We start from the raw sequence: 12603 nt of genomic DNA, 5'->3' as shown, positions 1-12603 counted from the left end.
TTGTTGCGTGCTCACGAGTGCAGATGAAAAGAATCGAAAGGCGCATCTTTTGTTTTTGTTGACCACAACGATTATAAAGCCTACCCATAATAAAGGCAAGTTTGGTGGTACAGTCGAACCCCGCTACAACGAACGTCGCTTCAACGAAATTTTCGCTTCAACGAAATATTTCCAATTCCCCGTCAGCTCGCTATACAAAGTAATGGAACAAATTTCTCATCACAACGAACCATTTTTGGGGCGCGTTTCCGCTTCAACGAAATTTTTGCTATGCGAAGCTCGATTTAAAAATATATCTTACAATAAAACAAGCATATCGCCGCCCATCTATGTACTTCCATAGGCCCACGCTGCTTTGTTTCGCTAAACATTCGCTGGACCAAACTAATCCACTCACTGAAACGCACATGATCACCGCCATAGCTTGGTGTTGATGACTATCGGGCTGGCTGCCTTGCGACAAGGCGCGGGGGCAAGCTCCCGTTTTCTTCCAATCCAATTCAGAGCCGCAACCAATCCGTTGCCAAAGGACGCAGCAGCCTGGCAACAGCAGCGCGTTTGCCCTAGTTTTTTTCACTCGTGCTTGTGCTGCTAGTGCGCTGTAATGAATGCGAGCATGGCGACTTCATCTAGAAAGCGGAAGTTCCTCTCGCTTGAAGAGAAGGCACGGATTATCAGCGCGGCATCCAGTGGCAGGAAAAAGGGAGATGTTGCAGCGGACTTCGGCATCTCACAGAGCACGCTGTCAACGATCTTGAAGTCGAAAGACGCGATAGCGCAAGCTCTTTCTTCGGGGACATCCGCGAAGCGGAAAAAGCTGACGCAAGCGGCTCATGAGGACCTTGAGAAGGCTCTGTACACGTGGTTCCTCGACGTGCGCGCAAAGAAGATGCCGGTCAGCGGAAACATGTTGCAGCAAAAGGCACTTGGCTATGCCTGTATGCTGGGCATCAATGATTTCAAAGCCAGCTCAGGGTGGCTGACCCGTTTTAAGGCCAGGCATGAAATCGTCGCTAAAGTGCTGTGTGGGGAGTCGGCCTCATCAGACGCCGACGCTGCATCTGCTTGGGCATCAGCTACTGTGCCGGAATTAATGGAGAAATATGCCACATCAGACATATACAATGCCGATGAAACGGGACTTTTCTTCGAGCTCCTCCCCTCCAAGACGCTTCACATGAAGGGCCAGCCATGCAGCGGAGGGAAGCATAGCAAAAAGCGTGTGACTGTGCTCCTGTGCTGCAACATGGACGGGTCTGACAAGCGCTGCCCACTGGTGATAGGCAAAAGTGCGAAGCCGCGGTGCTTCAAAGGTGGCAAGAGCCTGCCCGTCAAATATGTTGCCAATAAGAAGTCTTGGATGACACGGGCCGTTTTCAAAGAGTGGCTAACCGCTTTCGACCGTGACATGACGGCAAAGAAACGTAAGGTTTGTTTGCTCATCGACAATTGCTCAGCGCATAACGTTGAAGACGTTCAGCTTCAAAGCGTGGAAGTAAGATTCTTCCCGCCGAATTGCACGGCTTTAATCCAGCCGCTGGATCACGGTATCATCAATAGCGTTAAAAGCGCTTATCGACAGCGACTGATTCAGCGGCTGGTGTTAAACATCGACACCGGTCGGGCAATCGAAGTGGATTTGTACATGGCTGTACAGACGGTCTCAGCAGCGTGGACGGCAACCAGTCGCAGTATCATCTACAACTGTTTTGTGCACGCCGGCTTTCACTCCGATGCTCAACTGGCAGCGAACTCCACGTCGGACGAGGAAGGCTGCAGTACAATTGCTCCACCCTCCACAGAGGCCAATGCGGCATGGGCAGCCCTTCAGGACTCCGGAGATGTGCCGGCCGATGTTCACATCGGCGACTACATCGCTGTTGACAGTGAAGTGCTAGCTCACGAGGAGCTGAGTGACGAAGCTATAATTGAGGGCGTTCGCCACAACGACGCATCATCGGATGATGACAGCGACGCGGAGGACTTAGCGCCACCACCTGCAATAAAAGTGATGGATGCTTTTGATGTGATCCGCAGATTTTTCGGTGCTCACGATGACGACGTCGCGATGCAACTGTTCACCGAGTGCGAAAGCCGCGCCACTGCACTCGTGGCAAAAAAAAAGAAGCAGAAGAAGCTGACCGACTTCTTTGGAAATAAATGATGTTTTGGGACTATGTGGTCCAACCTGACAGTGTTTTTGGCCTGTTTTCGCCTCAACGAAATTTCGCTTTAACGAAATTTTTCGCGCGCCCCGTCAGTTTCGTTGTAGTGAGGTTCAACTGTACCTCTTTTTGTCATGGAAGTGCGTAAAGTGATGAAAGTAATGAAATGAGGCATCCACTTAAGAATGTTTGGTGCGTGCAGGCGAGTCGTTCGCGTAGCATTCGACAGATGGTAAGCGCGATCATTGTTAGCTAGACTTGGAACACCACATATCGCTGCGGCAAGTTCGGGGTGCGATCATTACACGGGAAATAAAAAAAATCGAATTTTGACGACAAAATTCAGGGGTGCGATCATTACGCGAGTGCGATCATTATGCGAGTAAATACGGTATACAACACATGGCGGAACTACCTCGGAGCTCGCCAACTTCGCGTAACTGCGCACATTCCACTGGAGACAATGGAGAATGTACCGGTACGTCAGTCACACCACTGAAAGAGTTAATGCAATTATTACTATTCGCACTTTGAGAGGTGTACAACTTTCGCCAGTGTTGTGTATTTATGTTTTGCTGTTTTTTTTATGTCAAACCGATACTTTATGTACTGGCTCCTCTTACTCAATACTTCCGCTGAGGCCTGTAGAGTAATTTAAATAGATTAATAAATAAATAAAGCTTGTAAATGCATTGCTACACGCGCACACACACGCACACACACACACACACACACACACACACACACGCTTGCATGTGGCCTGTTCAGCCGCTGTTTTAACTACAGTCGCCGACCGATTTTCCGGACTCCGAAAATTCGGACATGCCCGATTATTCGGTCAGCCTCGCGGCACCGCCATTCTTCCCATAGACCATAATGTATAACAACTACCGAAAGTTCGGACACTTTGCAACCTCTCGTCTGATTTTTCGGACACTCCTTGAGCCAACTCGGTCGAGAGCACCATGCACTGACTCTGACCGGTGCATGGTTCGACGTTCGACTTGCTGAACGCCATTTTTGTTTTGAACGGAGCTTCCTTGCTGCCCCACGAAGTGGCGCTACTGGAAATCCCCGCTCATCATCATCGTTTCTGCCTGGTTAGAGCGGCTAGAGATAGAGATAGAGCGGCTCTGCAGCAGTTCCGGTTTCAGCTTAGTAAGCCATGTCAAGACAATCCAGCAGCTGATTTGTTTCTTCGCTGACGCTGCCAGGCCGCGTTTTTCGTTTGTGCGACTGGTGTCGGCACGATGGTGTTTGCTTTGTGTGCTGTGTCGAGGTTTCAGTGAGCCAACGTGGCATCCGTAAACATCGCGTCAAAGGTCTAATGGCGCCGACAGTGCCCGCGCAGACTGCGCTGGGGAATGCCGGCAAGCGGGTGCCGGGAGGCCTAAGGACTTGTCGCTTTCCGATGTGGTCCCTACTGACGCGGAAAATGTTCTGCCGAGATCTGCGCAGTGGTTGCATTGCGATTCCGGATAGCGTCTCATTTGACAGTTTCATAGGTGCTGACACTGCTGTATTGACATCGCAGAACTCGACGACGGCAAGATCATTCGTCAGGTTTCTGCTGCACCGCTGGAGATGACGCACCATGTGCTACGCTGCCGTCGCATGCGGAGCGTGTACAAGCAGTGACTGCTTTCAGCCGCTAATAGTGACCGTACGACCCTCTCCGAGATTCAGGCTTATCTGATTGTGCGTATACGAAACAGTGTGCAACGGCGCATTCACGATTTTTTCCAAGCCTACTGCCGAGCCCGAATAAGTGCGTGGAAATAAAGGATTTCTTTTTTTTTTTCTTAATCTGCTTTTTCGGACACCTGTTTATTCGGACATTTTCGCAGTCCCCGTGAGGTCCAAATAAACGGTCGGCGACTGTACTGTCATGCTGTAGTTAGACAAACGAAATTAGTCAATGCATGTACCAAATCTTCATCCCTTGTCAACTTAAACAGAGGTCAACCATGCTGCCAGCATGAAGAATGTGTATTAAACACAAGCACTTTTACTGCACTGTTCTTAAGAATTGAGTCTTCATGGAAACACCCAATATGCCTAATAATTTGTAAATTAAAATTCAGAGAGCCCCGTTAACAGCACTGGCTCAAACAACCACACCTGGAGACTCAGGGTTTTGCCACTAACACAGCTCAAGCCTTTACACGAAAGCACTACTGTTGTTATCTGCAATGGTACTCGACTACCTATTCTTCAACACTCATGGTGTGGTGAGGAAACTGGTACTACAATTGAACCTCAGCATATCAAACACAGATATTTAAAATACTTAATGCCGATATCAGCACTTAACTAATATATGCCTATAAGGAATAACAGATGTAACAAAGGCATTTTATTACATCTACATACAAAAAACAAAGTTCGTATGCACTCAGCAACTTGAGCCTCTGAACCTCCTTAGTTCAATTACTGAGACAAATCAATCCGGGCAAATATATTTTAAGCCTTACTTTAAAGCCTGTGCAATGTCAAGAATAATATACTTTAAATGTAACTGTCAATGCTAAAAATGTTTTACAATGGGCAATAAACCCACCATGCACCCTCCTCAAGCAGTAGCAGCAGCCAGTCTTGATGTTTGTTGCCTTGTAGACTGATGTCACATATCCAAAAGTGCTGGACTTTGGCGGTCCATTCGAGGAACTTGGTTCCAGGGGGCAAATGTTATGATAGTTGTCCACTTCTGTTGGCAGGTCTGAAAGTGGCAGAAAGCGAGAGTGTGAAAACTAGACACTTGGCCAAGGACAGCTGCATTTTATGAATGAGACCACTTGATCTCTGCACATGTGCAATGCGCTCGCTTTGGTTAAACCAGCTACCTTTACCATATATAACCAGAGCCACTCAAGAATTCAGGAAATCTCCCAGCAGAACAGAGATTATGTTTTGTGATAATCAATTTCAACTTCTATCCTCTTTTTATCCATCATACAGGGCTGGCTGATCCCAGACACAAGGAGGCGATGTCCAAGATGATGACCAGATAATTACAAAATATGGCACCAGGCTTAAGTTTTAATGCTTTAAACTAGCACCTTGATGCAAGCAGAGGCGCAGACTAACAGTGCCTAGGTTTTCTGTGTGGGGCAAAAGGCAATCCTCAGGAATGTGAGGGGAAACAATATGAACTGCAGTCATTAACAGAAAAGCAAGCACAACATATCAACTAAAGCCAACTCTCATGGCACGTGTTAATAGCCTAGACAATAACCCAATAACCTTTTCCGTAACAGTGCTGTAATTATGAACCCAAACAATTGCAAAACGTGAGTAATTGCTGCAGGGCCCATATGGCGTTGAACTACAACAATTTTCAAATTAAATTATTGGGCTTAATGCTACAAAGCAACATGCAAGCTATGAAGGACACCATAGCGTAGAGCTCCAGATTAATGTTTCCTACCCTGAATTCTTTAACATGCACCTAAATCTCAGTACACAGGAAATTTTGCATTCCAGTCCCTTCAGAATCGGTCCAAAGCAGCTGGGAATCGAACCCAGGACTTCTTGCTCAGCTCCAGGACACCATAGAGCTACAATGTTCAAATGAGAGGAGGAAAAATGATAAAGTTAGAATGACAGTGAGGAAATATCTACGTACCAGTGTTTACTTCTGGGTTTCTTTGAGCAAGGCTTAAACTCTGACGATGCAAGATATCCTGCAACAAGGCATAAGAACCACACATAAAAGAAAAGTTGTAAAAAGCAACTAAGAGGAATTGATGGCATGAGAAAATCATGCTGCTAGAAACAGTAACTTCAAAGCCTATAGTTAAAAGAACTCAGAATCACAAGAGGTTGCAGGGGAAAAATTTTTAAAAGGCTCATTCTCTCCACTACTGAAGCTAACTACTGAAATTTCGCTGCCTCAATAGGCTTACATGTCCAGAACAATCACAAACTCTGCAGTCTTTTGCCATCACTAACAATTTCCAATGAATTGCAAAAAACAGGCAGCAACACGGAAATACATAATATATGAGGCAGGAAGTAGTTTGTTCCCTCTGCCCCTAGAACAGTTCAAGTGTCTCAACAGAAAATGCTGGAACACAAAGCAAAAAGAAACAAAAGACATGCTATAGGCAACTGTATATTCTGTGCCTGCCAGACCCTCGGCAAAGCAATGAGAAGCAGCCGACATTGAAACTATGGCTCCAACGCAACAAATGCAGGGTACATCCAGCACATTTTTGATGACCGCTGCCGACAAAAAAAAAAAAAAGAAGCATGCGCATTAACAATAAGATGGTAAAAAAAAGAAAGCAATATGAATCTTTTGTGTATAGTTGCTGTTAATAACAAAGTCAGCTGCTACCGCCACACCTAACCACTGTGGTTTCTAGAGTACAGCCAACTTCTACCTTTCACCCCTAACCACAAGTGGTCCGAGTGCCTTGCAATGTTTGCCATTACTCTGCCCAAAATATCACAAGTCCCACCCTATGTAAGTGGCACCTCCATACATGATGGCAGTTTTTTGGGAAACCAAGAGGCGCAGAAGTCTGCATAGAAGGCTATAAACAAATAGCACCGAGATATAGCATACCATTCTTAGCTCATCTGGAAGAAAGAAGGAAGGTGCGTTGGCTTTGGGCTTCATGAACTCGATGTGTGTTGGGTTTCCAGGATACATCTGATATTCGGGAAGCAGGACGGCCTGGCCTTCCTCCGTTGAGTTTCCGGCTTCTTCGTGTTGGTAGAAGTAGGTGGTGCCGCCCAGAAACTCCTGCAGCGAGAGCTTAGGCTTATCTGTTTGTTTGGCATACGACACAGTGCAGCCACTTCACAAGTCCAAGCAAGGTGGTGAGAAAACACACAAATTATAAAAAATTATATGCATGGGCACACCTGAGAGGGCCTGAATTCAATCATCAAATCAAATGGTGGAGCTGAAATGTCTCAAAAACACATAAGCTATGGGAAACAGCATAGTAAGGGAGGGCTCCAGATTCATTTCTACCACCTCGGGTTCTTTAACATGCACCTAACTATGTTCAAGTGCATTCTTGGATTCTGCCCAGATAGGAATGTGGCCGGTGCCGACCAGAAACCAAATCCATCAACTTGTGCTCAGCAATAGAACGCCCCAGACAGTATTCCCAATAAGGCAATCTAGCATAAGGGCCCACAGAATAGGCCTGTGTGGGAGCAATATCCTCAACACTGCTTTCAGAGGTACCATTTAAATGTGGACTGATAGCCTAATCCAGTAGATGTGGCTGCCACAGGGAAAATGGCACACCTTCCACAAGCATTACTTTTGTCACATAATTTTCAGATGCACCGACAGTATGCCCCTCCCACTTCCAGTGTGACATCGCATAGAATGTCATGTCACACAAAAGATCAGCTAGCACCAAAAGTGATGGATTGAGAATAGTCCTAGCACATTGTTTTTGCTCTCATGAGCCCCCAAATGTGCGTTTTACTTTCCCACCACCTATCCTTTACTGTTACAGTGCATCTCTATCATTCATCTCTGTTTTTCTACATCTATGCACAAATAAACATTGATCAATTTGCACTTCCATTGCAAAATTTGGCAATACCTTTAACAACAAAATAGGCAGCGGAGCAAGGAGAGCTAAAACGCTGCAGAATTGACCACCTTTATTCACAGGTTGTACAAATGGTTATCTCGAACATATAAAAATTGACTAGTACCATAGGCGAGATGCCGCACCTACTAAACCTCAGATAATTCCCTGTTCTGACATTTTATATAAAAATTCTTAGACCCTAGAAATTAATGTAAACTCGGGTCAACTCTGACTGCAGCAGGCTGAGGACAAATCATCAATGTGAACTTCTTTCATATTTAGCGTCGTCTACAACAAAAAGTTCCCAGCAGTAAAGCTTCTGAGCCATTTTTCTAAGCCACACAAAAATGGATCACTCACTAAATTTTATATTGTGTACCATTCACTCCCGATTCAAAGTGGAGTGCTTTGCTTTACGGGCATAAATAAGATGCACTGACATCCCAAACTAAGAAGGGAGGGGGGGGGGGAATAGCACTTGGGTAGTTTTTCACAACCATAGCTTAAAGGGACACTAAAGCGAAACAATAAATCAGTTTAGACTAATGCAGCATTGTTTGAGAGGCAGTCATTTCAAAAAGATAGTTTGATTATTAGATGAGAAAATGAAGTTCCAAGTATCAGTATTTTAATTTCACGCCGAAACCCCAGCGCCGGTACGTCAGCATGACGTCAGGGATTCTAAAGTATGTTTTTGGATTTGGGCCGCATTGGCTGAATAAAGGTTCCCGAAACTTGCCATGTTTATAACTAGTAGGCCCTAGAAGATGCCAACAAAATCCAAGACGTCACAGCCCCCAGGTGCAGGAACCTAAGTAGGCGTCGCCACCCGTATTTCATTTTTGCACTTTTTCTGGCTTACCAAACGTCTTATCGTTGTAAGAGTGGCGTTTTTGGTGTTGTAGAACGGTAATTTACTGATGCAGAAGAAATCATTTTTCACTTCAGTGTCCCTTTAAGCAGTGAAAATAATTCCTTCAAATCTAGCCGATTAATTTGACTCACTAGAGGGCAGAACCTCCAGCCTGAAGCAACTATAAACACTACACAGATGCCAACCTTTTTAGATAGCTTTAGTAGGGTTGTCTTTATTGGCCCTGCTCTGTCCACTCCGCACTTATGACAAGTACCTGCCTAATCAGTTGTGTTCAGTAAATATGTGCATTATTAGTAGTGTGTTTGACCTTCGCGTATCACATGCCTTTATAGTAATCTACTTACTCTTGGCCCCCACCCCTATGTTTGCACTGTGACATGATGTACGTATTTAGAAACTATATATGCATTTCTTTCCGCACCTGCAATAAACCAAACAAGGCTGACAGTTAAATCAATGAAATTTAATAAAACTTAAGCATACAACAAACCTGGTAAACTGTCGTTGGGGGAAAAGGCTCCCGCTGTGTGTTCAAGTAGCCTCCAACAGACATTGGTGACTGGCTGCGGCGACTCACTAGCGGGGAGCCATCAGGAGATAAGCCAGGGCTTTCCATCTTCCCCAAAGACAGGCCAGATGGTGTGTCTAAATCAAAGGCCAAAATTTTTGCTCTTTAATTCTGTTGAAATGCAGAAGACATAAGGCTTCTTCAAACTTGGTGGAAAGTGGCAGAGATAATAAAGCTTGTACACAAAGCTTTTACTGGAAAGCTGCACACTTGCGGGCATAATTACTATCAGTGGGTTATACAATGTCTAAACTTTGCGACTTTATACCTATTACTTAAGTTGGAGTAAGTTCTTGTGCATAAAATTTTCCGCATCAGTGCAGTGGTACATGCTCACCAAAACAGTATATATGAGTAAATATATCCGAAAAAGCCATCCAATGAAGAGAACTACCAAGATCCATAGCGCTCTCGATGAAAGAGTGCTACGATATAAAAGCACACAGGAAAAGGGATTCGATAAACAAAAATTAAACAGGCTTCAAACAGTGTTAAGGTGGATCCAACTAAACATATGCACAAACATAAAGATAAAAAGCTCGGTTTATGCTTCTCTAAAAAGTTAAAAGTTGACAGATAACTTAAATTGCTGCGAGACTTCTACAATTATTTTTACAGTTAGCAGGTGTGCACTGGCCAAAAAGCTGACACTCCTTACAACAGTAACAACATGCCTCTAGACAGCAACTTGAATTTGTAGGCTCATATTCCCAATGATAGTAACCTCATTTGAACGGGTATGTTATGTAAGACGGCTTATGTAAGACGGATTTCAAGGTATAATGAGCAAGTCCCAGATGGTCAAAACAGATTAACTTAACGCTTGTCAGTGCAGAGCCTGAAATATTTTTGTTGTTGCTGCTGTGCCTGAAGGAAGAGAGAAAAACTTCGCAGCTTTTTATTAGAACACTTCTGTGCAGGAATATAATTACATGTTTGTTAAAGGGACAAAAAGTGCAACAATAGGTTAGTTTAGATTTTTTTCTTCAGGATTTGATTTACCCTAGTCTGGCAGAAGATAACAGCTTATTAGCAGAGAAAGAAGTTCCTCTTGAGTTTAGAGCCCAAGGTGCAGCACAGGTATGTCAATATGACATCATGGATTTTAAACTATTTTTACTTGTTTGGGCTGCTTTTCCTTTTTTTAGAAGACATGAAGAGTTGAGTCTTTAATTTGTTAGAATACAATGCAGTCCATTTTTTAGTTAATAAGCTATTATCTAGTCCCAAGTGCACACTGTCTAATCATGACTGCAAAAAGCTAGTGCGAGAACGTCAAGCTCGCCTTTCAGTTTTGAGTCTTTTCTGGCTGACCAAGACTCTGCTCATAGTAAGATTGATGTTTCTGTTATCACAGAAGTGCAATTCACAAATCCAGCTCAATATTTCCCATTAGTGCCTTTCAAAGGAGAACCAATGTGTTACTTTTACTTTACCCCCCCCAACCCCTCTTTTTCTTTGCTAGTTAAGGTCTATACACTCTAAACCTTACAAATACCACTGAAAAGCGTCAGAGTATCCTAAAATAGTTGTACTGCAATACTTGTTTCTATGAATTAGTTTCGGCTTCAGAACCCAAGGTGGTGGATGCATCATGATGTCACAATACATTGGTGCATTAGCACACACTATTAGGCCATTTGGTGCATGATGAACTTGAAAAGGGGAGTACCAGCAAAACAAAAAAGATGCACACACAAGGAAAAGGCGTTAGACATGGACAGTTGAAAGTCCAGTGTCCATCCGTGTCCAACGCCTTTTCCTTGTATGCACACCTTTTGTGCTTCGCTGGTACCCCTTTTTCAAGTTCACGATACAATGGATTGCCCTATTTTTGCAATCACTGCAGCTGACAAAAGTGCGTGCAGCAAGAAGAAATACTTGCTCCACTAGTTTATTTCTTATGAGCAACTTCATACTCGTCATACGTACTTACTGCTACACATAAGTAAATTTTACTCTGTGTTATAATACCACAATAATGTTGAAGTTTAAAGACCAGCTTTAGTATCGAATTAAAATATCTGGCAATTGTTTTGCAACCTTCATTCTTGCTAATTGTCATCCATCCTTTTATGTGTGAGAAGTGTGTGGCAGCCCCTCTCTACAACTTCAAAAATATGAGTCGGTATTCCTTTCAAGGCAAACCGGCATTGCAAGTGATTATACTACTTACCAGGTGCTAACCGACTATATGGACTGCTGCCGGGAGTCAAACTGAGACTTCCGGAAAACTGTGAGAACGAAGGTGTGCTGGTGCTGTGCGTTAATTGGCCAGGGCCCAACATGCTGTTCATTGGTACAAATTCGGCGGCACCGGGGTTTGGAGTCTGCCAGAGGGAGAACAGAAGAAATGGTAAGTGCAGCAGCTCTCAGAATAGCAAAAGGTTGTGCATATTTGTTATGCTCACAACACAAATCAATGGTTTGCACATCCACAAATCCCTGTGCCAGCATAATATCAGAGCACTTGCACACTAAACAAACAACATGAATGGAGAACAGTTCATGTTTCAGCTCAGTCATGCTCCCTACAGCAAGCTGCAACTACAATGTGCAAAGACTTCTGCACACATATCTAGGAAGACCGATTTATGGGTAAGAAAAACAAATCACCTTTCTAGCAGAGTCCAAAGCCAATGATGATAGGGCACTTGTAATTTCATTCGGTGAGATGCTGTTTGAAGATGAAAATATTTTCGATTTGTCCAGCGAAGATGGTGAAATTGTGCGTGCGGATACCTGAAAATTGAAAAGCTTTCATAAATAATGCACAAATCATAAGGATTAATCTCAAACCAATTTATGTATCTCTTATACCAATTGCTAGTGCTTGTGTAGAAAACATGTATATTAAGCTTTAGCATCATGTAATAAAGCACTATCCTCATTTTTGCAATTGCGGTAAAGACATCTATAATCTATTAATGCAAGTCACTCCACCATCCCCCTTTACCCACCCAAAGAGAAAATGGGAACTAACACACCAGCTATAACTTTTTGCAGGGATATCACTATGCAATGTTATACTGAACAGTTCTTGCATCTCAGATCTCGAGGGAATAAAAAAAAAAAAACGTGGTTTCGGCTCAAGGTCACCACCGCTGTACCATCAACTTGCCAAAGCGAGCACAATTTTCATTCCTTACGAGTATAGTACAAGATTCTGTTGCATCTTCACAACAGCACAGACTCACATTCATGTATGTTTTGAGTTTGGACTCAGCTGGGAGGTTCGATGGTGGTGAAAAAGCTTGGAAAACAGGGTCCAAGGAGGGACTTGTGGTACCTGAAATTTCGCACCGTTTAACACATGGTTACATGCGCTCAGGCCGTACCAAGATTAATTTTTTGTCTCAAGATTTTAATTAGTTAACACGCAGCGATACCTTAGACGCAATAGCGAAGGACGATAGACACCGTCGGGAC

At 43.9% G+C, this 12603-nt stretch overlaps 1 protein-coding gene across 2 annotated transcripts in view; it reads right to left on the bottom strand.

Annotated features, from left to right (window-relative positions):
- PAN3 (Poly(A) specific ribonuclease subunit PAN3) overlaps window positions 1-12603 on the bottom strand; it is a 41159-nt gene that overhangs the window by 27477 nt on the left and 1079 nt on the right. For both annotated transcript variants that reach the window (XM_070535132.1, XM_070535133.1), the window contains exons 2-8: window positions 12372-12463; window positions 11791-11916; window positions 11351-11504; window positions 9097-9251; window positions 6736-6915; window positions 5791-5848; window positions 4726-4884 (exon numbers count right to left, since the gene is read on the bottom strand). In XM_070535132.1, the coding sequence (XP_070391233.1) occupies window positions 4726-4884; window positions 5791-5848; window positions 6736-6915; window positions 9097-9251; window positions 11351-11504; window positions 11791-11916; window positions 12372-12463 (924 nt within the window). The remainder of the gene's footprint in view (window positions 1-4725; window positions 4885-5790; window positions 5849-6735; window positions 6916-9096; window positions 9252-11350; window positions 11505-11790; window positions 11917-12371; window positions 12464-12603) is intronic.

This window comes from Dermacentor albipictus, chromosome 3 (genome assembly GCF_038994185.2).
Source record: "Dermacentor albipictus isolate Rhodes 1998 colony chromosome 3, USDA_Dalb.pri_finalv2, whole genome shotgun sequence".
Lineage (NCBI taxonomy): Eukaryota > Metazoa > Arthropoda > Arachnida > Ixodida > Ixodidae > Dermacentor > Dermacentor albipictus.
The sequence above is the reverse complement of the archived record's forward strand: the minus strand, read 5'-3'. Positions and strand labels throughout refer to the sequence as shown.